Source organism: Salvia hispanica, chromosome 4, assembly GCF_029641045.1.
Source record: "Salvia hispanica isolate PSC_SH4W2 chromosome 4, Shi_PSC_v1, whole genome shotgun sequence".
Taxonomy (NCBI): Eukaryota; Viridiplantae; Streptophyta; class Magnoliopsida; order Lamiales; family Lamiaceae; genus Salvia; species Salvia hispanica.
This window is the reverse complement of record NC_142695.1, coordinates 50906740-50932891: the sequence shown is the minus strand read 5'-3', so window position 1 is coordinate 50932891 and position 26152 is coordinate 50906740. Positions and strand designations below refer to the sequence as shown.

The following is a 26152-nucleotide window of genomic DNA, read 5'->3' as shown; positions in this document are numbered from 1 at the left end:
ATTTATCGACGGTTAACGTTGTTGATACATTTCACCAACGGATTACTGAAGATAAGTGTCCATTGAAAAATTTATCTTTTAAATGCTGGATTAATTCGTCGTGAAAGTTCCTAACGGAATATTCTGTTGGTAATTTTTATTTTCCAAAATTTAAATAATACTTCTATCCCATAGTAGATGTCACACTTTCCTTTTTAGTTTGTCCTGAAGGAATTGGCAGCGTAAGCGGTGCGACGGATTAACATAATTTTACAATTATTAATCGCACGAATAAATCACATAATAATCAGATTTATTTAGCAGATTATTTAGACAAAATCTATTCGCGTAATTCTCACATGTATCATGCTCATAACTTGAATTAATCATGCTTTAAGAATATTCAAACCTAAAACATGCTTTTCTACGGAGCAGAAATAATACCTAATTAATTCTCCAAAGAATTGAAGATGGCTAGCAGCTTCTCCACATGACGCTTTGAATACTAGACCACAGATCTTCTCTCTGGTTCCCGAACTGTACTCCGATATCAGTGTGGGCTGATCTCACCAGAATACTATGACTTAAATAAAGAAGACAGAAGAAATCCTTTTTGGAATAGGACAAAAATTCGAACTCCTCTACTATATGGGGGGGGGACGAAAATTATGAGTATTAAAACTTATGATTTCTGTCTCCTTTATTCTCCTATTTATATTAAGTTCATTTTGGGTCCAGACAAGGATCTATGGAAGGTTTTGGATATGGGTTCATCCAATTTACTTTTTACTAATTAAATTGAACTCACAATTTAATATAAGCTTTAATTGGAATTTTACGAGCAGCCACTACAGAAGTAATATTGAACTCTCCCCATCCAAATCCGAAATTATAAGTAATCCGGGTTTCCGTTTTAACTTTCATTTCCCGCGCTTAAGATAAAAATATCCATTAATTAATTAATGTCTACTATGGACTTAATTAATTAACTTCTTATTAATTCCAAGAGTGGACTCAGCATGAAACGCTTATTTATTATTCATAGAGTAATCAAACTCCAACTAGCTAGGTTCCGAATAATAAAACCTTGTTTCGCGCTTCTCTTGAGGACATTATCAAACGAGACTCACCTCGCGCACGATTCAACATAATAGCAATCCTAGCACCGCTAGATATTGATCACCACTACCCAATATATCAGGATCATTGGGTTACGAAAAACCCGCACCATTTGATAAGTTAAAGTAATGCATAATCAATACCGTATGCTCAATGCTAACCTACATTGATTAAGAAACAAATATTTATCAAGACCTCGCCTTTTAGTAGATAGCCTAAGGACAAGTCTTGTTGTTAGATCCGTTCAGTGCTATACCACACCAATGTCATCTTATTTCAGTAAGGCTTAGAAATATGCGGACTGACATTGCAACATTTCTCGATGGATAGTCTAATTCCAACTAGGTTGTGAAATTCATCTTTTTCTTTGTTTAGGACTGACCGTGTTACCTTAAAGTGGACGCCACCCACAACCGGTCTACTAAAACAAAGACTTAGACTTTGTTAAGTTAACTTATACATTTAAACATGCATTAACATCCATTAAATGTAAAACATAACAACATTATGACAAAAATAATCTGTTTTATTCCTTGGAAAATAAAATAAGAGTTTTACAGTATTCAATCACTCAAAACGTGATTTCTAGTATACAAACTCTAACATGTCCCACAAAAGATGTCACATTTCCTCTTTTGGAAAAAAAGTTTCTTCTCACATCAATTATAAAATTATATTTTCTCTCACCACTTAACGCACAAAATAACATCTCCTAAAATCTCGTGCAATCTCCCAAGTGTGTCATCTACTATGGGACGAAGGGGAGTATTATATTAGTTTAAAATATTTTTGTCGATGGAATTGAAATGTTAGAAGTAGTTGGTAATACAGATACACACTTGTTTGTTGATATAGTCGATGGTAAATTTGGTGCGAAGCATACACGCCAACATCCGTATGAGAATTTACCAGCGAAAAAATCACTGGCAACTAAGCGTTGGTGATCAATTCATAACTAATTAACAATCACAAATTAAGACCAAATCTTAGCTATTAGATTAGGAGATCTAGTGGTTGAAATAATGGCACAAGGATTATATTTAAAATTGAAAAAATTATTAAATAAAGTTAAAGGGTATTAATGTCAATTCCATATCATCAAAATCATCTCAAGACTCTAAATTTACGTAACTCTCTCGATTTAAATTATTTTTTCGTAAAAAATATATAAAATTAAAGATAATTTTACAAGGATTCCAACGATATCTCAATTGCATATGTTCCGACGATATTCGGGTGATGAAATTTAATAAATTATGCTTTAATTTTCGTACATATTGATAATCATATTTTATCAACAAATGCTAAAAAAATTTCAATATAGTGTATGCGAAATATCAATATAGTGTAGGTAAAATATCAATAAAAATGTGTTGATATTTTCTTGTACTTATGTTGATATTCTCATGTCATATTGTTGATATTTGTGATACACTATGTTGATATAAAAAAAACACCCACAAAAATTATCATATGATAACATAATGACAATATTACCCTTTTATTGATATTTTGTCTACTATTTATTGAAATTTGCAAACTTTAATCTGATTCACTCATTTCAAAATCTAATGTTGTAAATTTAGTCTTTGTTTTGAATTTTGGTATTATAAGCATTAAAAGATGACCCGTTCTACTCTATTATTAATTCGGTCATTTTTTTAATCTTTATTGAGTAAGTATTTAATATCAATGGTTGGCACTTGTTTCTTTCTTTTAAATAGATAAATATACTTTATTCCATCTTAAAAGGCTTTAATGCATTTGCTAACAATTAGCCAATAGTATAAAAAAGAGGAGAGATAATAAATGATTGAATTAGCTCCATATGGATTTTTGTTATAACTCTAAAATTAATTCAAGAAATGCAAACATATAATCTATCCATGGTAAAATAGAAAGAGTGAGTTCATTCTAAAAGCCTGTATTTGTAATATTATGAATGTAGACTTTTTTTTTTATTTCGCGGGTTGTGGCTTGAATTATTATTATTATTATTATTATTATTATTATTATTATTATTAATAATAATAATTTATGTTAAATCCTTTGCGTTAATTACCGTTGTGCATTTTCTTCTTATTTCGTTTTTTTCGAAAAAACAAAGTCAATATTAGGTGCATGTCTTCCATCAAACTGACTATTACAAGAACTCAAATTTCATTAAATTATAGTAGTAGATCATTAGTATATAGACAGGTACTGTTTGGGTCTTGGAATTTTGTAGATTGTAATTTTATAAGGCACAGTCCATGACTTTGGCAGCAGCCTTTTACAAGTGTCGTTTATGAGTTCATTGCTCTTCAGTCTTCACTTTGCAGCCTTTTCATTTTCAAAATTGACATTCGCATGTGTCATGAATTTGTGTAACTTATTTGATTTCATACATATATAAAGCATATCTTACAGTATACCTATCTTTTCATAAATACCTATCTCAATAGTTCTAGTTCTAGTTCTAGATTGGCTATAAATTTGTACACTAAAGTTAAATTTTAATATTTCCCACACACTATATCAATATGGCATCATACGATTTTGATTTTGATTTGTATGATTGTTTATGTATTGATGTATTATCACATTATCACATCTAACAATATAAAACAAATGTGTACATATATGGTCAGGAGTTATCAAGACGTTTGAAAACTCATACATATATTATGATGGTTGGTGGGAGCCATGTATTATCTGGTGTGAGTTTTCATGATAATGAAAACTCACTACTTTGATCTCTTGTCAACAATAATTCTGATATTCCTTTGATTGAGCCTTGTTTATGACATTTTATACAATTGCCCCATGTGAGTACTACACACATATACACCCACCCACACGTTCTAATAATACATCAAATTACTATAGGAGCAGACGCAGAATTGAGCATTTGTAAAGGCTATTTTTTCAAAATATAATTTTAAAATTTTTTTATGTAATTTATATGATTAACAAGGGCTTTAATATAAATATAGGTATAAAATAGAAATAAATTATAAAGTTAAAAGAGAAAAATGTTAAAAATTAATTCATTAAGAGCTAAAGCCGCCCTCTTTCTCTACGTGTGTCTTGCCCATGAATTACTACCTCAGTGCTTTGAAAAAGAAAAACTTTTGAAACCATACATATTTTAATGAACAATTAGTAAAGTTAGAGAAAATAATTAGTAAGGTAATAGAGAAAAAGGAAAAGCTGGTAAAATAAGAGAGGGAGAGAGAAAAAGTAGTGGAAGTAGTGTTAGTTGATTCAGGGTGAACGTCCTAAAATAAAAGATTTCTAACTATAAAATATGGTGCAAAATGAAAATGAAAATAGTTTGTATTATTTTTGTATGTTTTGAGATTTTCTTTATTTCACTTGTGACTAGGGATGTCAATCGGGCTAACCCGTTCGGGTTCGGGCCAGCCCACTCGGGTCGCCGGGCTATTTGGGTACGGGCCATTCGGGTTATGGATTTTTCGGGTCATAAATTTTCAACCCTAACCCTAACCCGCCGGGTTTTGGACTAACCCATCGGGCTATTCGGGCCTAAAAGCTTTCGAAAATAATCTCTTGTATCAAATTTTTCTTCTATAAAATGATTTTAAATTTTAGATACTTTTTTCTTTTTAGTTTAGAATCATATAAAATCTTCAAATTTTCATATTATTCAATAAGTACTTGAAAAGAAGTCTTTCATCTCGGTCAACTACAATATAAATTAAAGCTTGTGTTCGTGTCATTATTATGGCATTGTTCGTAACTAATTCTTTATGAAAATTAAAAATCATATCTTACGTGAATCATTATTAAAATGATAAATATATTAAGATTTTGATGGGTTAGTTCTTAATTTTATCTTGATTAGCTTTGGTGGTGGTAAGACACTAGTGGCAGATGATGGGACGGTCCAATAATGAGTTGAGATGGAACTTGAAAGCTGATATTGTGAGATCGAGTGGAAAAGTGTAGAATGGTGATTGAATAAAACTAATGATTGTGTAGAATGAAGATTGAGGATTCAAAAAAAAAAAAAAAAACCCCTAAAACTTAATATTTTATAATCAAAACTCACAACCCATCGGGCCGACCCGCAACCCGTTCGGGCCAACCCGTTTTGTATTCGGGTAATAAAATTACAGCCCTAACCCGCTCATATTACCGGGTTGTTCGGACCGGCCCACGGATTTCGGGTTGAATTGACATCCCTACTTGTGACCTTACTAAAAAAAAAATCATTTCTCCCCATAAATTCGAGATATATATTATGTGCTTTATTGGATCCAAGTGAAATAATGCACTTTTTTTTGTAGTACTACAAAACTTGAATTTCATTTTATAAATCGATATTCTTTTCCTCTATATACTATTGTAAATTTGATAATTCTATCTCAATTTTTAATGTATGAGGAGAAAAACAAGGAATAATGCTGACGTGGAATATATATTAGAGTAATTCATAGAAATAGTGCGTAGGCGGTTTATCGAAGTAGACTAGTAATTACTACAAACATGTGGCCGGGCCTGGATCCAATAAAGATATTTTGGTTGGGCCTCATTAATATAAACTAATTACTTGGGCCAATACAATTGGATCCTGAAATTTTTTAAAAAGTAATTATTGAAAAAAAAGTATAGTACAATAAACTTCCTAATGTGATCATATTCAATTTGATGATAATTAATGTTATAGGTTAATCAAATAGATAAATAAAAGTAATTAGTAAACGATTAAAGAGAATTAGAACTCAAAGACAGTTTAAAAGCCCAATATCTCGTCATATCAGTATTAATCAACAATGATTCAATTTTTTTCCCACAAATTTAAATTAAGCTTCTTTTACTTCATCCAACCACCTTAGTTCATAATTTGAAGATATCAAGACATGCATAATCACAATTAATCTAATGGGTGCTAAATTGAACATTAAATACTAATATTTATAGTCATTTATTTAAACAGAGGCGGTGCAGAATATAGTTTAAAATAAAATTTTGATATAAAGATTTAAAAGTGGTGAAGATCACAGGGCAGAAGGGCTGTAAAGCTTTCAACTTTTTATTGCCAAACAGCTTTCATTTAATACTTTTTTTTTCTTGGCTGGCCAATGAAGCATTAATATTTAATCAAAATTGTTACAATAATACATGACGAATATATATTGATGTTAATTACTAGTACAATCCATCAAATAATTTTCATATTTTGGGCATGTTTTGTTTGTTACAAATCTACCTTTTGACCTTAATGATCTCTACCCCCACAACTTTTTGTCTAAATACTTGGTATAGTAATTAGTATACATCTTAAATTACTATTTGAATTTTACCCATATAATTAAAAAAGGAAAAAAAAAGAGGGTAATTGTTATTGATGCTAATTCTTCAAATTTGTACAAGTGCAATCTTTACTCAAAGGCCTAAACAAAAACAAATACTTTTCCTTGGATCCTACTTTATCAATAAAGTTGTTATTGCCAATATTTTTGTTCATTATTCGGTTGCCTTCACGCTTTTGCTTTGTGTTAGTTACACGCTTTATGGTTTATAGTATAGTAATCATCAACGACGAGAATGTTGGTTCCTCTACATTTAAATTTTCTTTCTCCATTTCAATCAACTTTTGAATTGACGGTGAAATAAAAAGAAAAATAAATAGGTAAAAATATATCACGCGTTTTCCACTTTTTTTTGTCAATTCACTAATGAAAAATAATACTCCTAACAATTTTTTTTTTGAAATAATATACTCATATCTACATAAAATTCAGTGCATTAAATACGAGTAAAATTATTAGTATCGGTTGGCGCATCATTTAGCTTTCATTATATTTCTTTTTCACATAAATGAAGGCTTGACCAAAATGTGGATATCTATCTATTTGTCCACAGTCTGTACTATACTCCACCTAATTAAAGTACTGATGTAGTTTCAAAATCATATGCCAATTTTCAAAAAATAAATAGTGATTTTTTAAAATTCTAAATATACCACTCTATGATTTACCGGAATGGGAAAAAAATATTTTACTTACATAAGAGATTCCGACAACTCACAATTAGTAAATCTATATTAGCCGTATGTATATATTTTTGTAATAAAAGCAATGAGACTATGAGAGATTGTGCAATCATTAAACATTTATAAATTTGTCAACAATCATGTTAAGTAAGGTAAACCCACTGCAAAAAAATGGATCTTTTAAATATTCAACCTTGATTTACTTGCATTGATTTGATGGATCTATCTTAGACACTGCTAGCAGTAGAGATTTATTTCCCTTTTTCCATTTCTGGTATTTCAAGATAAAACTCAGAGAGAGAGAGAGAGGGAGAGAGGAGAGCTTCGCTTGTCCTTTCCTTAAAAAAGATGATTCCTTGTACCTCAAAGAACAATTCATCTTCCGCATTCAACTCCAAGTGTTCATTGCATCACTCCCCCAACTTGTTAAAGTAGTTCCATTTTCCATGAATTCAAATCCCCCACACGGAAATACACCGAGAAGCTGAGTTTTCTTGAAAAAGATTCAATTATTTGGTATGTTTTCGCCTGCCCTTTTCCATTTCTCCAACTTTCCTTTCTTGCTCTTCTTCAAAAGGGAGCATAAAGATTAGATTTTTATTAAGGTAGGGTTTTTTTTTTCTAGGTTTTCTTCTGAATTTGGTGGAAAAATGAGGGATTTCCCTTCTTGCTTCGGCGAGAGTGGAGTTCAAGTTGCTGATGCCTCTTGTTCAAGTGTAGCTGTGAGTAAAGCCTCTCAGAATTCTGTGACTTGCATGTATAGGTGTAGGCTGTTTGATAAATCTTGCTTGATTAGCATTGTTTGGAACAAGAATTTGATGGGGCAGTGCCTTAGTGTTGAAATAGATGACACATCTCATCAACTTATATGTAAAATGGATGTGAAGCCCTCCTTGTTCTCAAAGAGGAGAGGCTCCAAGTGTCTGGAGCTGAATTCTTGTAAAATTGAAGTGTTTTGGGATCTCTCTGTGGCGAAATTCGGATCAGGGCCGGAGCCATTGGAGTCGTATTATGTGGGAGTTGTGTGTAGAGGGGAGATGGTTTTGCTCATTGGGGATCTGGCAGAAGAGGCATTCAAGAAAACCGGAGCAGCTGCTTCGGTTTCTAATGCAATGCTTGTTGCCAAGAGGGAACATATTGCAGGGAAGAGGGTTTTTGGTACCATGGTCCGATTCTGCGATAAGGGCCCTGTTCATGATCTCAAGATCGAATGTGACACGAGGGGGAGTGATGATCCATTTCTCGTGGTTCGTGTTGATGCAAAAACTGTTATGCAAGTGCAGCATTTGCGTTGGAAATTCCGTGGGAACTGCACAATCTTGGTTGATGAGATGCCGGTGGAGGTGTTTTGGGATGTCCATAGCTGGTTGTTTGGTTCGGGTGTGGGGAGTGGTGTTTTCATGTTCCATTCGAGTCTATCAGCAGAGAAACTGTGGAGCAGCCCTTCGGTTTCTGATCCATCCGCCTGCTCGGATAGTTTCAAGGAGTCTAAATCGAAAAGCCTTGGATTTTCGCTAGTTTTATATGCTTGGAAGAGTGAATAGGTATTTATTGATTCTTCCTTGGTTGCTAACGTTTGATGTTATTTGATCGGCTTTCCTTTGATAGCGAATTTGGTTGCTTCTGTTACATAGAATTAATAACTCTGTCACCATAGGATGTTAGCAAAATGGTACTATGATGCTTCAATTCAAGTCTTTGAATTATTTCATTGAGAATTTCATCTTCATTCATCGGTCTTTTTTAAAGAACGACGTTGTAAATTTACTTATAAGAACCTTATATAATGTGTATCTTCCATACATTAGTTGGTGATAGATTAAACCAGACCTTGACATGTCTGTAGATCACATCTTCTTGTTCAACAAACGATTTTCTTGATAGTTCTACCTACTCCGTTGCTAGACATTATAAACTTAGTTGGAGATTAGTTGTTGTTCTAGCATTATTCTTCCTTATTAGAAGGAAAATTGGTTGGTTTAGATTGTGTGATTTGTGGTATTGTTATTGCTTGAATATTTTCATGTTCACTATTAACTCTATATTGTTTTCATGGGATATTGGGATTCTTGATTGTCTCCCTTGTTTTGGTTTCTTGTATGAGTAAAATATATATTCATATGCAAATTTTCAATGGTTTGGATATGTATTTTCATTGTATTTTCATCTGGTTTGAATATAATGTGATTGTGATGTTAGTTTTGTCTCCTAAGTTGAAAATTTTTACATGGTTAGTTAAAAGAAGGAAATTGATTAATGCCTTGACTATGTTAGTTGACAGCTATTCTGATATTGTTAATTTGTAGTTGAACTATAAATTCTGTCTGTTTAATCATGTCCAAGTTTGGTTATAAAATATAGAACTATTAGTTGAGCATCATGATTTTAGTAAAATGTGATTACAAATTACTAATTTTTTATTATTCGGGGAGAAATGTTTGATCGCGTGGCTTTTTATTTTTATTTTAGTAATATTGTAAAATTGTTTTTTATTCTATTTGTTTGATGAGAATTTTGTGATCGTTATCTGGGAGATATTGGTTTCTACCGATGACGTTTTTGTGATTTTGAGTGTATTTTTTATTGTATATTCATTAGAACTCTACACAAATATATCAACTTAATTTTTTTTTATCAAATAGTAGTACTGGGTTTGATTTGATGACCCAATTTATCTTACAAGCCCATTTTAGATAATATAACAAAAATATACTGAGTTTTGTGCTTATGATAACAACATAAAAAATAAAAAAGTACTATAAACTACATTTTGTTGGTTCGCTCGTAGCATCACATACACTCAAAATAACTCGAACGACCGATCTATTAATCGAAGAATTTTAGTTTCATCAATTGGACTACTCTTTTTTGTGATAAAATACTAAAGGTTGAGTTGGGGAGCAAGAGCATGATACATTGATTTTTTTTTTAAAGATTTTTTCCAAGTGTTGCTATTATTAACAGTAGTATTTATCCCATAATGAATAAATTATAAATGCAATGCATAGTATAAATACGAACATATATATGGAATGGTTCAAACTTCAAATAAGCAAGTTCATTCATTTATGGTGAAGTTGGCACGAGTTTGAAGCAAATAGTTAATGACATTAAATGATAACGATAATATCTAAGATGTAATTCCATTTTGAGCAATAGATTGATTTCAGTTTAATATATTCTATATTTATTCATAAATCTTAAATACAAGAGGAGGCCTTAATACATGCTTAAACTGATTAAATACCAAACATGTTCATAATATTACTTAATTCTCAAATATATTATAATCAATTTTCAATGATATATTGAATTATTGATCTTGACCGCTGACTCAATTTTATAAAATGATGATAATTTGAAATGTATTTGCACTTATGCACATACATGAAATATGAACGTAGTTATGAACATTTATAAGGTAGACACTCTACTTCAATGCGACTCCACCTAACTTAATTTTACAAAAATAATTTCAAATATATTCCTAATTTCATGGAATATGCCTGCACTATAAAAATCGATGCCAAACGTCGAAAATTACGCAACAAATAAGAAATTAAACAATTTAGACTACAAGATACATAATTGACCCATTGACGTTATATTCAACTTGTTGTAGTGACAATCTAAGCATCAAATATTCAAAAGATATATATACATAATTTATTTTGAAAATATTAGTATTATATTTAAAATATAACATAATCTATTAAGTATATTTGTGATTATGATTAAATATCTTCGAATTCAAAATAGTAGTCCAATTGAGTAAAGCAATTATCCAATTTTAGTGCGTGTATGTGAGAGAGAGAAAACGTGATAAATCCATCTCCATCGTCAAAATCAGGTGAATTTTCAACCAACACAATCGCCTCCACTCAGATCTCTCCCCAAAATCCGATCTTTCCTCGTTTGATTTGCGCTGAATCAAGATTATTGCATCCCCTTTTACTCTCACGCTGCAATTCAACAGCAGCTATTACACGCACAGAAACGCGTCAGTGTGTGTAATGCCCCTTTAACATGGCGTGTATGTGAGCATAAAATAAAATAATGGGGTCGAAGAAAAAATCGAAATCCACCAGTAGTCGTCGAAACGGCGGCGTATCACTCTCAGGCAAGTTTTTTCTTATTCCCGGATTTTTGGGGGTTGGATTTCACAGATGTGCTTCATTAAATGGAAGAGCAGAAATCTATTTTGTAGTTGATTTAATGATTCGTCAGTTTTTATGGATGTGCTTCATTAAATGGAAGAGCGAAAAGCTTCATTTTTGTAGTTGATTTAATGATTCTTCAGTTTTGTGTGTGATGAATGTTCGTTTTTTATTCTGTTTTGCTTATTTTAGGATTTGTTGATGAGAAAGCTTTTGTGATGTGCAGATTCATAAATGGTGTTGAACTTTCTGCTATATGTACATTCATGGGGTTTTAACTATTTGATTAATGATTAATGGTGCCATTGCTTTTATTAGGATTTTTTTATTTTTCTTCTGATTTAGTAGATGTTTTTTTTTTGGAGGAAACTAAGACACTGCCACAAATAGTCAGGTGCACTGAGTAGTTAGTTAGGACTACTATGTATGTATGGCAGTGTGTGCTTTTTGTGAAAAATAACACTACAGTGTGTTGACGACTAATGGGATGAGATGTCTCTGCAATGCATTAGGTCAGTCGAGAACTCGTATGCAAGTTTGTCCGAGTGTCTTTTAACTTGGTTAAAAAGTTTGTCGAATAAAATTTGAGGAATCAAGCCGTGCCCTTTATTGCAAAGAATAAGATGCAAGTCAAGTTGGAACTTCAATACTCCATAGTGATGTGGGAAGAGAGATTTGAATTGGTGTTGTACTTGTATCTCTCTTAGGTTGGAGGTTTTCCACTTTGCTTATGTATTGGATTGGGAGGGAGGGATGGCCGTGCTTGATATTTGCTCTAGTACTAGTATGCTACGGGAGACACCTAGTTATTTGATAAATGGACATATGTATGATACTGAAAATCCTCATGGTGTGTGTTTCTATTCCATAATTTGGTTAAGTATCTCAGTTTCTGGTTAATGAATCTTATGTTGATTTCTTACTGTAAAATATATGCTTTTGCAGGACTTCGAGTGAAGCACCAACAAGAACTAGAAAAATTGAATTTGACCACCCAACCGTTCAAGACGCTAAAGCTATTCCTTTTTGCTGTTGTACTCTACCTCAGACGGTCGTTCACATATGTTTTGTCACATGGCGGTTGGCTTATGCTTTTTGGTGCCCTTGTTGGGGTTGCAGGGATACTACTAGTTATAGTTGATGGTCCTCATGATAAGGTAATTCATCTGGTCATCCTAAATCAGTAGTTTGGTGTTAGTGTCTCGTCATTTAAATTCAGATCTCCAAGCATTCTTCAGAAATGATAGTTCTCTTATATCACTATTTTTGATTTTAGGAATGAGAGAATGCTTGTTTATATTTTGACACATTTTGGGTCTTTCCACATGTATCTTAATTGAAATGCAGCATGTTGAGGAAGTTTTACGTTACATGCGGTTTGGACTGTGGTGGGTGGCTCTTGGTGTAGCATCTTCCATTGGACTCGGTAAGAAAAATTAGCTTAACAAGATCCTCTATTCAATATGTTGATGTTGATGACTTATTTGATGATTGATTGTTGGGAAAATATTTTGATAACAAACAGTTGAACATGCTTTCTCATCCATATCTTCACAGCCTATTTTATCCAAGCTTCATAAGTTGTTCTATATTTTCGTAGGTTCTGGGCTGCACACCTTCGTCCTCTATTTAGGACCCCATATTGCGTTCTTCACATTAAAAGCAGTGCAGTGTGGTCGAGTAGACATTAAAAGTGCCATTTATGACACAATACAACTAAAGAGAACTCCTTCATGGCTTGGCAAAGATTGTTCTGAATTCGGGCCTCCTATATTTCCGTCCTCACAAGGTGTGCGAATTCCCATCAGTAGCATCTTGCCCCAAGTCCAGTTAGAAGCAATACTATGGGGTCTTGGTACTGCACTTGGCGAACTGCCCCCGTATTTCATTTCAAGGGCAGGTATGTAAATTCACAAAGTTTTTATAGGAATTCCTTGCATTTGTGTTAGGGTTGTTAGTTGTTTTAGATCTATTGTCTGTTGACATATGAAAAACGGGAATTATGTGGTTGGTATGTAGTATACGAAGGTCCTCACACATGCTATTCGTTATACAGCTAGCTTGTCGGGAAGTACAGTGTCGGCCATGGAAGAACTGGATGCTTCCTCGACAGGAGACGAAGGGTTCCTTTCTTCCCTCCTGAATAGAATGAAGCGTTGGTTCCTTTCACATGCCCAATATATGAACTTCTTCACCATTTTGGTTCTTGCTTCGGTTAGTTCGTTCATCTACTTTGATGTTGCTTTTTTTTTTTTTTTTTTTTCTGGTTAATATTTTGATATGATCTTCTCTATGTGAAGTAAATTGCTAAACCCTTACGGTTTACATAGTGCGTCCATTTTGGGTCTGTTTTAATGAGTTGTCTCGATATGCTCCACAGATACCCAATCCTCTGTTTGATCTTGCGGGCATAATGTGCGGACAGTTTGGAATTCCTTTCTGGAAGTTCTTCCTAGCAACGATGATTGGGAAAGCAATAATCAAGACTCACATTCAGGTTTGTGATTCGAGCTTCCTCCGCTCTCTTCTTGTACAGATGAAAATCGAATCTTTATTCACGACATATTTTCTCACAAATGTCGATAATGTGCAGTCACTTTTCATCATCTCCATCTGCAACAACCAGCTTCTTCACTGGGTAGAAAACGAACTACTTTGGGTGCTCAGCTTCATACCTGGCTTCGACTCCATCCTATCCAACCTCATCCCCAAGCTTCATTCGATGAAGGACAAGTACATGGCTGCCAAACCTCACACTCAAGCAGATAGCAAGGTTCGTGTCGTTCAAACTTGTCTAGTCTATAGTCCACCTTCTATAATCACCCCATTGCTCACAAATTCCCTTTCCAACCCCAGGGGAAGAAATGGGACTTCTCTCCTGCTTTTATTTGGAACACCGTGGTTTGGTTCATGCTGATGAACTTCTTCGTCAAGATTGTGAACGCAACCGCACAACGGTATCTGAACAAGCAGCACGACAAGGAAATCGCTGCGATGAAGAATAAATCATCGAAACAATCTGATGATTCTGATACTTCTTCATCCAGATGAACTTTTTTTTTTCGATTCTTCACCCTACATTAAGCGATATCTCTACTTCCTCGCACGATTCATATGGATTAGGGATAGGGGTTGGATTCCAGGTGATGACTGTATGCATTCGCTGTAAAAGACCAAATGCACCCACAAGTTATCAATTTGAAACTGTTTAGGGAAAGGGATGAATTGTGGGAAGTCCAGAATACAATACTAGTGATTTAACATGAAAAATTGGAAATTTGAATAATTCTAGTTAATGCTCTAGTATTCTTGTATGGATTTATGTTTTCTTACAACAGAATTTGAAGACAATGACACCATGATTTATGACTTGTGCCCCAAATTGTGTGATGTTGCTTTAAATGTGAGTAGTTCAATTATGTATAACAAATTCGATCTAGAATGTTGTACGATTGAAATTTCAATTTTTTAACCAAGAATTTTTCTATACTTATTGCTAGGTTAAATGGGCAAGATATTATGCTACATCATGAGTTCTATACAATTATTATGGTTTTAGGATAATAATTACGAAAGAAATCATAGTGAAGAATTAGCATTTTTTCTAATAAAATGGCAATGGTAACACTTTCAATAAAATATCAGTATGCACATAATTAAATCAATTGTTAAGTTTAATCAATCAAACTAGTTCAAGAATGCAATGTTATGTAACAAAATAAGAGATAGTTATTTCAATTTTTAACACATCAAGAGAAAAACTTATCAGTGATTAACAATAATTTATGTTGTTAAATGACTAGTAAATGGTGAACAAAAAAATATGTGAAAAACTGTATAATAAGGTTTCATTAATTGAAATCCTTTTGCAGAGATTGAGTGCAACAAAATCATGTCTATTGTCAATGTATAAAGCAAATATACAACTACATGTCATAATTGAAGACTTCTTCACCACAAAGTATAATTTTTGCACCAAACCAAACGAACCTACTAAATAATTTCAGATATATCCTTTGCTTACAAGTTTTTCAAGTATTGTTCTCATGTTAATTAATGCCAACAGCTAAGATGTGAGATCTCTACTCATATTGATCACTACCTAGCTTTTATCTAGTATTCTTTCGTAGAGTCACGACTTCATGACTAGAATATCGCCATCTTCGGAATTGAACTTCTTTATCCACGCCCATGAAGTAGCATATTGATGATGCCTACCAATATATGTTTTCAATATACACTAACTACTATGTTAGTTAATGTATGTTTCTTGAAATTGCAAGAAAATGATTGGCCTCTATCTCATGCTTGACACTCCACAATTTAATTAATCCTATGGTAGGGAGCTTGATTGTTTGATAAAACCCGGTTTCATAATTAATTGGGGGTGAAAATCCTTGAGAATTAGAGTGTACTACAAGTTGATAAACAATGACATTTTACCATGCCACTATATAATCATTATTGTAAATTGTAATGGTATATCACCATTAAAAGATAATTTTATTAAACTTTGAATAATATTTATGTTCAAAATATTACTATCATGCTGAATCCACTGCAATGTGTACATATTTTGGTACTAATTTTATGGAAAATAAATGGAGTTTTCCTCATTTGTCTTTTTTTCCTTATTTATACCACCCAATGAGTACCAAAAAAAGAAGATAATAGTAATAATTTCCACTTTTTCATTGTTTTTAACTATATTTATGATAGAGAGTAGTCATCACCTAAGAATGGCCCATTATGAGAACCTCAAACCACCAAATGTCAAAATATTTCACTATAAAAACTGACACAAAACTTGAACAACAATAGTCATTCAAAGAGCCCTTTTTGAGTTCTCAAAAAAAAGAGTGTTTATCTTTGAGGGAAAATGGATTCAGTTCTTGAAAAGAGATCTCTTGTAGTAGTATTTTTGTTTTTGGTGTCAAATTTGGCTCAGTTTTCATTTGGAGCAGTTCACAAAGTGGGAGAATCAGCTGGTTGGACCACCATTGCCAATGTTGATTACAAACAGTGGGCTATTTCTAAATCTTTCCAAGTTGGTGATATTATAGGTATAAATACTCTCTCTCTCTCTCTCTGTGCATGCAAGTTCTTGCTGTTGTAATGTTTGCATAATCATTTTTTGTTTTCAGACATTTGGTTTTGGTTGAAAGATGAAATTTTTGAACACTTGGTTTGTGCAGTTTGTTGTTTCTATTATGAAAAAAGGCTCCTTTTTTGTTCTACTGTTTCAAGATGATGTTTTCCACTCTATTTGCAGATACTACTAGTTCATACCGCTCCCTCCTTCAGTTCCCAAATAATTAACTAAAGTTTTTTTCTTTTTTATGTGTAAAATTTTGAAATATCAAATTTATTAGAAACAAATTTTACTACTGCTACTATTTTCAAGAATCTAGGACAGGGAAGTAGAGGATTGAAGTTGTTGGAAAATAAATGCTCCTGCATTTTCGGTTTTGCCCATGATGTCTTGTTTTGATTCAATGCATAGTCAATGTCTTGTAGTGAATAGTGACATAATGCAAAATCCAAACTTAATTTTGTACTCCATATTTTAAGGATAACAATCATTTTAACTCATGAAATTTGGTCGCATTCTGGTCTTTCTCATTATCTTTGAAATTGAAATATTAAAGCACAAAGTTTCAATTTTTATCAATTGTTAGTTAATACAAAAAACAATGTCTTTAGTGTTTGTGTCTTGTTCCGAATCACTGCACAGTCAATATTTTATGATAGTTCAAGACTAATGCACTAAAAAGACTTAATACCGAGCACTAGTTAGCGAGCACCACAACATTTTTCAGTGAGTAAAATGGAATTGTTATATACTACTACTAACCATAGAATTTGAGATTTTGTGTTTTATGTTATATGTTTCCAACTCTCAGTGTTCGAGTACAACTCTCAATTTCACAACGTGATGCGAGTGACGCACGCCGAGTACAAGTCGTGCAACGTCTCGTCCCCGATCACCACTCACACTTCGGGCAACGACTCCATCGTCATCGACACCCACGGCCACCACTTCTTCGTGTGTGGCGCGCCCGGGCACTGCCAGGCCGGCCAGAAAGTGGATATCAACGTCCCCCGGGCACCTAGTGTGGCAGCACCTAGTCCGTTGGGATCCGCCTCAGCCACTCCGGCTCCTCCATTGGCACCCGGAGCACCGCCTCCTAGCAGCGGAGCGTCTCTCTCCGCACCACTAACTATCCCTTTTGGTAAATTGGGATGTATGCTGCTAGCATGCATTGTGGTTGGATTGTTTTAGCTTTGCTACTCACAATCTTTTTTCTACTAATAATTCTACTATCGACTTTTGGGTTTTGTTTTATTCGATTTATCTGTTACATTTTGGTGTTAATTTTCATTTAATGTTTTGTTGATACATGTATCGTGTCGCAACACCTAAATGTAACAGAAAATTTAGTACTATTAATGTTTGCTCAATATTACTACTCTGTTCTAGTTTTAGTTTGTTTTGGTCTGTTTTTAGCTTGTTTTGGTTTAGTGTTTTTTTAAATTCTATACATTTAGAATCTAAAAAACAAGTTAATTCTAAATCCACCCTTAATCAAACATTTACCCATCATGAATCGTCTATAAACAAAATTTATTTAAAATTTTAAATAATTAAAATACACGGTTTCGAAGTAGAACTTCTATCTCAAAAGGGTAAAGGAACATGCTTGATTAAAATACTCGAAAACAAAACTTTCAAATTTCACATTGAATAAAAAAATCAAAAGGAGAAATGTGACCTGCAATCATTCCTATATACAAAGGCCTATACTCATGACTCCTACAGTTCCCAGATTACAAAAATTACAGTTTGGGCCTTGCCCCATCAAGAATCACATACCACACAGCTTGCATCGTTCCTTGCGGCCTTACATACTCTCGTCGTCTCTTTCTGTTCTTGGACACTTGGTTTCATCGGGATCACAAGAAACACACTACACACAGTTCTATCCTATAATGAATCTCGAGATTAAAAGAATTGGAGCAGGCAGAAAAAACCGGGTCTTTTAACGACAGATGCAAACGAACCACCATGAGCGGCCTTGTTGCAACTTAAATGATAAGACCATCAAGCAGAGGTTGCTCAGTATCTTTCCTCCTCAACGCTCTTCTGTCATCTTGATGATCCCTGCCGAACCATAAGGAGGATTTAAGTACAGAGATAGATAGCAATTAGGATCAGACTTAGGTCTAAACGAAGAGAAGATGGTAACGTGTCCTAATGCATCAGCCTTACTTACATAGTTTCAAAACCAGCACTCAATTATTAAAGAATCATTATTATGATGCAGTGGAGTTGAGCAATAAGTTAAAGAGCAGATTTGAGACCTTACACTAGTGGATTGAAGTTCTAGAGCCATCGTATCTTCATGGTCCTGGGAAAGTAGGAGGGAAAATATTTCCGATTAGTACAAAGTGTTACCACATGCAACTGATTACGAGAATATAAGTATTAAAATACCTCTATCAACAGATCCTTCCTCGAAATCATTCCAATAACGCGAGAAGCACGTGGAACGACGAGTAGATGCCTTAAACCCAATTGCCGGAATAAAGTATATACCTAAATCATCATCACCATCATGGTCTTCATGAGACATTATGGCGACTATTTCAACCTCACTTCTTCAAATGAAGTAATACAATGACTACAAGAGTAAGATAACACGTGATAGATTTTTCACCTTTGTTAATGACATATCTTCTGGAACAACATAAGGTGACGAGTTTAAAAATGGAGCAAGGTCAATGTACATTTCCAGATCATCAGGGGTTAGGTGGATGTCATCAATAGTAATCCCCTTACTGGAAACAGGCTTGACGAATTCTGTTAGATTGTGCCTGCTATGTGGATAACCAACCAACAAAATTAGCATATTCTTCGTGTAATTAAATGGATAAGAAGAATGAAACTTTTTTTCCACCACCTGATTGGTACAGGCCCGTCTGTTGAATTAAAGGGCAACGGACTATGTTGAAAGTCAACCTTTGACTGTAAAAGTACTAGTAAATGACTGCAAGAATGAAAAAGATTTGATGTTGAACATTAAGTTATTTTGTATGCTCATAAGCAACATATTTAGGATATTGTAAAGTTTTGAAAAAAAAATTTTGTAAAGCCCACCTTCTCAAGATGAGGCCTATGACAAGCGTCTCTCCACTTCTCGTGTGATCAATGACCTGGAAGGCACATTAAGAAAATATATCAACTATGGCTCATAGAGGCTGAGAACTGAAAACACTGCACCAACTTACAGGAAACCCATTGTGATTGTTGCTCCTTAAAATAGAAAGTACATCCACAACCTTCACCACACGAGGGAAATAGACAACCTACAAATAAATAAATCATAATGAAATGAACACTTTCGAGGCAATGGAATGGGATAACAACAGTGATGATAAAAGATAAGTGGGGATGATACCACCAACCTGTTGTTGATTTCCTGAAGCCTCTTTTGCTGTCATATTCCGCATTTGATACTTTGGTCTTGATTCCAATAAAGGAATAGCCCTTAGTCGAGCCTGCTCTTCATACAGACCTTCATTGAAAGCATCACCAACAGCCTACAGACAGCTGTGTCAAATCTAAAGAATGGAAAGGAAGAAAGCAACTACAGAAGGTCTTTTACACAGCATATGGCTTTGCTTAATTCGTAAATATGTGAGCACGAGTAAGGTTCTAGAAGATTCTAGGACTTCACTATTAGATACATATATACACATGGGGGGAGGGCGACTGAGAATTATTGATAGCAAAATAGTAAATGGATAAAAAAAAGAAAGAAGCAAAAAACTTATTTGTTCAATGCAGCAAATAGTTCTTACGCATATAGGTTTTAAGATGTTACCTTTGATATGAGGAGAACCAACATGATGAGAGGTAGAAACTTCAAGTTATTTGAAATCTCAACCATAATTACACAAAGTGATACAGTCATTCTCATCGAGCCTCCAAGAAAAGATGCAGCACCTAAAAGAGCATACCTGAAATTCCAGAGATGAAAATTCCTTATATTTTTGAATAGACTGAAAATTCGTAATCATAACTGCAGAGGTGTATCCCTACATTGACCGCATCAAACTTTATAGCTATCATCACCACTTAGTGTTCAACTCAACTACGATGATAATAATAATAATAATAATAATAATGATAATGTCATATTATACTCGTATGGTAACAATGATTTTGTACTCTTCAACTCAAAATAAGGGAAAAGTAATTGATGCAGAACATATAACAAAATTTTGAGGAGCAGAAAATGATCCCAACATATTTTACGTGTTCAACTGGACATCTCAAGCACTTCTTTATATTTCAGAAAGCAACACTGTAAAAGTTTATGGCCCATACTCCAGTCACTAAAAATGCAATTACTTTAATATTTGGGTCCAGTAGTTTCTACTACTACTTTATACTACCATTAATTTTGACCTTAAAGATGGCTCCAATACATTCAGTTTTGAGAGTAACAGCAAACAATTGATCAACTAGAAAAGAGAGTGGGATTGGGCACTTACGTTCCTTCTTCAATATTCGGCTTCTGGTAAAAGTTTACAACAAACATGCCAACAAGCCGGCCATAAGTAGAGCCAATCATTATGCCGGGAACAAATTGACCAGCTGGAACAGCAGTGCCAAAAGTAACTACTGCTAGAGAGTAAAACATGACCTGCACAAGAACCCAAAAACAAAATTCTATTCATGTGGCCGTCAGAAGATCACAGAGTTATTAGCATTTATAGTACATACGGGTTCTACTTTACTCATAATAAAGCATCATTCAAAAAAAGTAATACAATACCAAAAAAGTAAGGAGGGTCTGTGCACTAAATTCATGAATTGTTTTAGCACTGAACAAATTTCTGATTGCATCATCCTGCAAGCATTACTGAATCATTAGCAAACATCATTTTACAAATTTATTACCATCATAAAGATAGGACTGCAGCAAATTTGACCTGAGTGTTGAAGAATATAGTAGCAAGGTCATTGTATTCCTTGTCACCACAATAAAACTGTAACATAAAAGATTCAATATCAATTCATTCATTGTTCATACAAACCAAGAAGGAGCAATAGCTGTGTTTATCTAGTGGAGACCATACGGACTCATGCCATCAATCTGTGATAACTGATGACATGAGGCATAACTTCATAGCAAGTGAAACTACATTGGTTACACAAAAAATTATGCCTAAACTAAAACTAACCATCCAGAAGAAGATTAAGAAAGCAGCTAAAGAGTTCTTACATTAACATAATTCCCATACATCCCTGGGCGCTGTGGACATTCAATGCCAGAATCAGCATCTGGTTCAGGGCAGGGAGTGCATTTTCTAAAAAGCGGCAATCCAAACGAAATAAGAGAGGTTATCAGAGAGACAATGCACACTTCAATAACCTACAATATGAGAGTGTTGTGGGGGAAGTCAATTTATAGTTCACCAAAATAATGCCAACTGCCAAAGTATAGTAATCTTATTTCAGGAACTTACCTTCACACGATTCCCTCTCTTATGCAAATAATTTCGGCGCCAGTAAGCTATGTGAAAAGTAAGTTGATTGAACAATGCTCCTGCAAAGGCAACCTTCAGGCAAGACTGCATCACCAAGGAACAATCTAGCGCTTTACATGAATTACTTATTCATACATACCAAGAAGTCCTCCGATAACGCCTATAACTGCCATTGGCAGCAACTCCTGAAATGAGTAATCTTCTTGACCACTAAAAAGAACCTTCGTCAGAATGCATGTCAACACAGATGGATCAGTAAGAAACTCATGATCAAGTAAAGCTTTAAGATTGTCACCCTGAGATGTCCCATATGATGAAGCCTCCAGAACCAAAATGTCCACATTTTCCACTCTTACACCATGCCATTGCTGTCTGTACAACCACACCCACAATGGCAGATGTGAAAAAGACACGCCACATGAGCTGACTCCTCCACCTTGAATAATAAAAAATAAATCACTGGGTTCAGACAACAATCATACTTGGACAATCCAAAAAAGTGTCAATACTTAGGAAATTCAAGTAGATAATTGAAATAAATTAGCCATTATTAATTATTGCCGCCAGCATAGAAAGACAAGAAAGGTCATACTAAAAAGTAAAACGATTTGCTGACATCAAGAGAGCATATTACCATGATGTTACTTCTTCTAGTGCAAACAATACACCACCAACAGGAGCTCTAAATGCAGCAGCCACGCCTGCTGCACATCCACAGGTGACCTTGTTCGAAAAATTAAAACAGTACAAATGAGAAAAGCAGAGAAGCCTTGTTTCCTCTTCAATCACAATAACAGTATACCCTTTCTAAAATAAAATAAAATAGGCCATTAAATTGGCCACATAAGTTGCAAAAGGTTAGGATAATCCAATACCACAAACAAAAGGGGGAAAAGAACACAAACTAATAATACAAGTTCTAAATAAATACAGCTTCCAGTATATCTGACATGTTAAAATCATACTCACAAGATCACGTCGATCTCGTTCACTGGTAAAGATCTGTAGCCATCTCGTTCGCAGGTGATATTTTGTGGATCCACCCTGTAGTAACAAACAAGAGGGAAGTTAAAAAAACCAAAGTTGGTCCAGCACCAGCACATTGTAAAAAAGAAGAGAATTCTTATGTTGTGTGGCCACTGCAATTAATCTTCTCATAGCAGTGTCTTAGCAATAAATAAAAAAGTATTTAAACACATGATCATTATTTGATGGTCTAAACATAGAAAATTAGAAAATCAAGTGAAATTTGAAGGCCTCAATTTACTTTACCATGGAAACAAGTTCCTCAACAAATTCACACAAATAATCACACACTTGCCTGTCCAAGCAAGGAAGCAATACAAGCGCCAATATGCACAAGTGGGCCCTCTTTACCAAGTGCTAAGCCACCTCCCACAGATCCTATGCTGCCAAAAATCTAGAGATGGGGTAACTCAGTGTAAGCATTGACATAACAGTCATTTAGTATTAAATGGCATGCAGAGAACAGGGATGGGGCACCCTACCTTGCCTACTAAAGTCCTGAACAAAAGTATACCATGTGTGTCGATTCCTGCACATGTTGGAGGACTGGCATGAGATTCAACATGAAAGTAACCATCAACAGAAAAAGGAATCACTTAACTTACCGTTTAAATAACCCTTTATTTCAGGGATTCCTGATCCTGCAGCTTCTGGTGAAAACTGTGTAACTATATAAACTGAGGATAACACTAAAGCCAAGTTGATAAGTGTATAGACCAAAAATCCAGCAAAGTATGACTTCTGAATCAGATTGAATGTCCAGGAATATTTCCATCCAGCAAAATTCTCAACGGATATATTGATAAACACGGCGGCTAGTGCAGTACCTAAAGGTAGATATCAAGACAGTCAAGGAAAGAAGTTAATTTCTGGGCCATCTGTTGGGTGAAGATGTACTCGAAGGTCTAATCAACCAATAGATCACACAAATAAGAAGGTGGCAAACTTACCAATCCCAATAAGCAATGCCATAAGCCATTTTACCACCACGCTATATGCCATATAAACCTTACCCCTTTTTGCCTGTGATCTAACAATACAAACTGAACTATCAGGATAATAAAAAATAGAATGTGCCAAAGTCATATACATCCAATCCCAAATAATTTATTCACAAAAAACAAACATTGATTTTCAGTCTATCTACAACAATTGCACTAATCATTCTTTTAACAAAAAAACAAAAATGGACTAGTAATAAAATGGAATGATAAATACCTTCAAAGAAGATATAAGCAAAAGCGCAAATTGAGTTAACTACCTAGAGAACGACAAGCTTTTCTCCACATTAATGTTGTCAATCCAAACATTAATTGTCGTTTTGATGAAATACATCAAACAAATACTAGTAAATTCAGCTCATTAAAACAAAAGATCGTTCTAAGTCCATAAAAAAAAATGGGCAATGAAGCTACATAAGTGTGTGTACAAATCAGCACCTGTTCTTGTCTGTAGGCATAATTTTCAATTACTTCATAGTCAAGGCTTTCAACATCGTCCTTCTTAATCCGACTGAATTCTCCGGAAGCAGCCCCATCTGCTTCCACCTCCGAGTCCGGCAGACGTGACCAGAGCAGCTTCGCCGTCTCCACCCCATTCTGCAATTGATTCGACAGCATCCTCTGCCTCGCATGAAGCGAAATTAGCACTAATCTGATCAATCCAAACGCTTAGCGAATACGCAGGATAAAGTTTTTTCCCCCAATCAAATCACTCTTTCCGGTGGATTATACGATTCAGAGCAATGAATTTACAAAGATTTGCGATGCTGGAGCTCCCACGAATTTACACACGATTCAGTGCCAAGTTTTCAATTAAATATATACTCCTAGTTACTACTTAATTAAAAAAAATTAGATTATTAGTAGTACTACTATTTACTACTCCCACAGTAAAAAAAAAAAAAACAAAAAATTAGTCAAAGTTATAAATCCGCAATTAGTAAAATAAGAGAGAGAGAAAAATAGTAGAGTAATATAGTGTTAATGGATTGTGAGGAACTATTCAGTGGTCCTTCCACACCAAAGTGTCATGATAAGGTGGTGTACTCAACCATTTAATTTTTGACAAATGGAAAAATAAATGATTAGACATGCCAACTAATAGAGTTATTTATGGAAGATATTCATTAAATCACTTTTATAGAAAATATGCATTAAATCACTTTTATAGAATAATGCATAATTCCTAATATTGAAAATTGAAATTATCAATATTTTTTGGCCTCCCATGTTACACTACATTTATATGTATAATAATAATATTTTAAATGTATTCATCATCTTTTAGCAAAAAAAAAGTAGTATAATCACGAAGTGCAACACTTTGTTAGTATTATTTAAATTTTACGATTATAATTTTATTTATCTTATATGTTTATACATAAAAATATAGAGTATATGTAAGTGAAAATGCACACAAACAAAAAGTATGATCATAATTTAATTTTTCAATTTTTTTTTTTTTTGCATTTACAGAGTTATATGTACTTAGTAACTTGATATGAATGTAAAAACTAACTTATAACTATTTAAGTAAGTAAATATATTTATACATAGGAGGAAAAAATATTACTAGCAATTTTTAGATTTTAAAGTTATACAATATTACGTAAAAGTAGTTTAATAAATTTTGTAAGATTTTAATGCATTAAATAGGTTATATATTTACTTAGTAACTTAATATAAAAATAAAAATTAAATTATAACTATATAAGTGTGTCAATATATTTATATATACTCTAAGAAGAAAAAATATTGACAATTTTCATATTTTAAGAATTAAGAATTTAAGATTATGCAATATTCTATTAAAGTGATTTAATGAATATCTTCTAAAAATAACTCTATTAGTTGGCATGTCTAGTCATTTATTTTTCCATTTGTCAAAAATTAAATGATTGAGTACACCACCTCATCATGACACTTTGGTGTGGAAGGACCACTGAATATTTTCTCGTGGATTGTGGGAGTCCATATTTAGAATGATTGTATGTTTAATATTGGTTTAAAACTTTGCATTTTTAGACTTATCTATTTTTTTTAACGGAGGGAGTATAATAGTAGAACATTAGTAAATATTATCGTGAAAATTCACTTATTTCAGAGTATATAAAATTAGGAGTGTCTATTGAGTCCGCCACATATTTTCAAAAAATGTAAAAGAAAGTTAGGTTAAAAAATAATGATATGAGTTGGTGGAATATAAAGTCTACTATATCATTTATGAAATGAATGGATCGGGATGTGCGACATACTAAAGGGTAAAACTGGGATCCTTAATATAAGACGGAGGGAGTTGAATATGAAATTCC

At 33.7% G+C, this 26152-nt stretch overlaps 4 protein-coding genes across 6 annotated transcripts; 3 read left to right on the top strand and 1 right to left on the bottom strand.

Moving 5' to 3' along the window:
* Window positions 1-7322: 7322 nt before the first annotated feature.
* Window positions 7323-9167, top strand: LOC125191978 (uncharacterized). The gene is made up of 2 exons (XM_048089426.2): window positions 7323-7615; window positions 7725-9167. The coding sequence occupies exon 2, from the start codon at window positions 7750-7752 to the stop codon at window positions 8641-8643; it is 894 nt and encodes a 297-aa protein (XP_047945383.1). The 5' UTR covers window positions 7323-7615; window positions 7725-7749; the 3' UTR covers window positions 8644-9167.
* Window positions 9168-10895: 1728 nt separating this feature from the next.
* LOC125196596 (vacuole membrane protein KMS1-like) lies at window positions 10896-14625 on the top strand. Its single transcript, XM_048095182.2, has 8 exons — window positions 10896-11219; window positions 12202-12413; window positions 12604-12682; window positions 12857-13156; window positions 13313-13470; window positions 13637-13753; window positions 13850-14029; window positions 14113-14625. The coding sequence occupies exons 1-8, from the start codon at window positions 11156-11158 to the stop codon at window positions 14305-14307; spliced, it is 1305 nt and encodes a 434-aa protein (XP_047951139.1). The 5' UTR covers window positions 10896-11155; the 3' UTR covers window positions 14308-14625.
* A 1408-nt stretch (window positions 14626-16033) lies between these two features.
* On the top strand, window positions 16034-17742 carry LOC125196625 (mavicyanin-like). The gene is made up of 2 exons (XM_048095217.2): window positions 16034-16319; window positions 17160-17742. Exons 1-2 carry the CDS (start codon window positions 16136-16138, stop codon window positions 17537-17539), a joined length of 564 nt encoding a protein of 187 aa, XP_047951174.1. The 5' UTR covers window positions 16034-16135; the 3' UTR covers window positions 17540-17742.
* A 237-nt stretch (window positions 17743-17979) lies between these two features.
* LOC125197547 (chloride channel protein CLC-d-like) lies at window positions 17980-24642 on the bottom strand. 3 transcript variants are annotated; one of them, XM_048096311.2, is made up of 23 exons: window positions 24279-24642; window positions 23790-23862; window positions 23445-23666; window positions 23322-23368; window positions 23135-23233; window positions 22783-22857; window positions 22448-22536; window positions 22109-22249; window positions 21953-22023; window positions 21793-21872; window positions 21549-21698; window positions 21256-21312; window positions 21099-21173; window positions 20815-20966; window positions 20142-20277; window positions 19723-19857; window positions 19546-19623; window positions 19415-19470; window positions 19218-19304; window positions 18975-19134; window positions 18752-18853; window positions 18619-18665; window positions 17980-18418 (listed from the first exon to the last, which is right to left on the bottom strand). In XM_048096311.2, exons 1-23 carry the CDS (start codon window positions 24456-24458, stop codon window positions 18343-18345), a joined length of 2388 nt encoding a protein of 795 aa, XP_047952268.1. In that variant the 5' UTR covers window positions 24459-24642; the 3' UTR covers window positions 17980-18342. The 3 variants fall into 3 exon arrangements, with proteins under 3 accessions (XP_047952268.1, XP_047952269.1, XP_047952271.1); XM_048096312.2 differs by having other exon boundaries at window positions 18975-19131; window positions 24279-24641; XM_048096314.2 differs by having other exon boundaries at window positions 23790-23869; window positions 24279-24423.
* Between the last annotated feature and the right edge of the window lie 1510 nt (window positions 24643-26152).

Coding starts and splice junctions, on each gene's coding strand:
- LOC125191978 (XM_048089426.2), top strand. CDS start 7,750: ATGAGGGATTTCCCTTCTTGCTTCGGCGAGAGTGGAGTTCAAGTTGCT.
- LOC125196596 (XM_048095182.2), top strand. CDS start 11,156: ATGGGGTCGAAGAAAAAATCGAAATCCACCAGTAGTCGTCGAAACGGC. Junction 11,220..12,201: donor CGGCGGCGTATCACTCTCAG/GCAAGTTTTTTC, acceptor ATGCTTTTGCAG/GACTTCGAGTGAAGCACCAA. Junction 12,414..12,603: donor TTGATGGTCCTCATGATAAG/GTAATTCATCTG, acceptor ATTGAAATGCAG/CATGTTGAGGAAGTTTTACG.
- LOC125196625 (XM_048095217.2), top strand. CDS start 16,136: ATGGATTCAGTTCTTGAAAAGAGATCTCTTGTAGTAGTATTTTTGTTT. Junction 16,320..17,159: donor CCAAGTTGGTGATATTATAG/GTATAAATACTC, acceptor TCCAACTCTCAG/TGTTCGAGTACAACTCTCAA.
- LOC125197547 (XM_048096311.2), bottom strand. CDS start 24,458: ATGCTGTCGAATCAATTGCAGAATGGGGTGGAGACGGCGAAGCTGCTC. Junction 21,174..21,255: donor CTATATTCTTCAACACTCAG/GTCAAATTTGCT, acceptor TAATGCTTGCAG/GATGATGCAATCAGAAATTT. Junction 19,135..19,217: donor GACGGGCCTGTACCAATCAG/GTGGTGGAAAAA, acceptor TTATCCACATAG/CAGGCACAATCTAACAGAAT.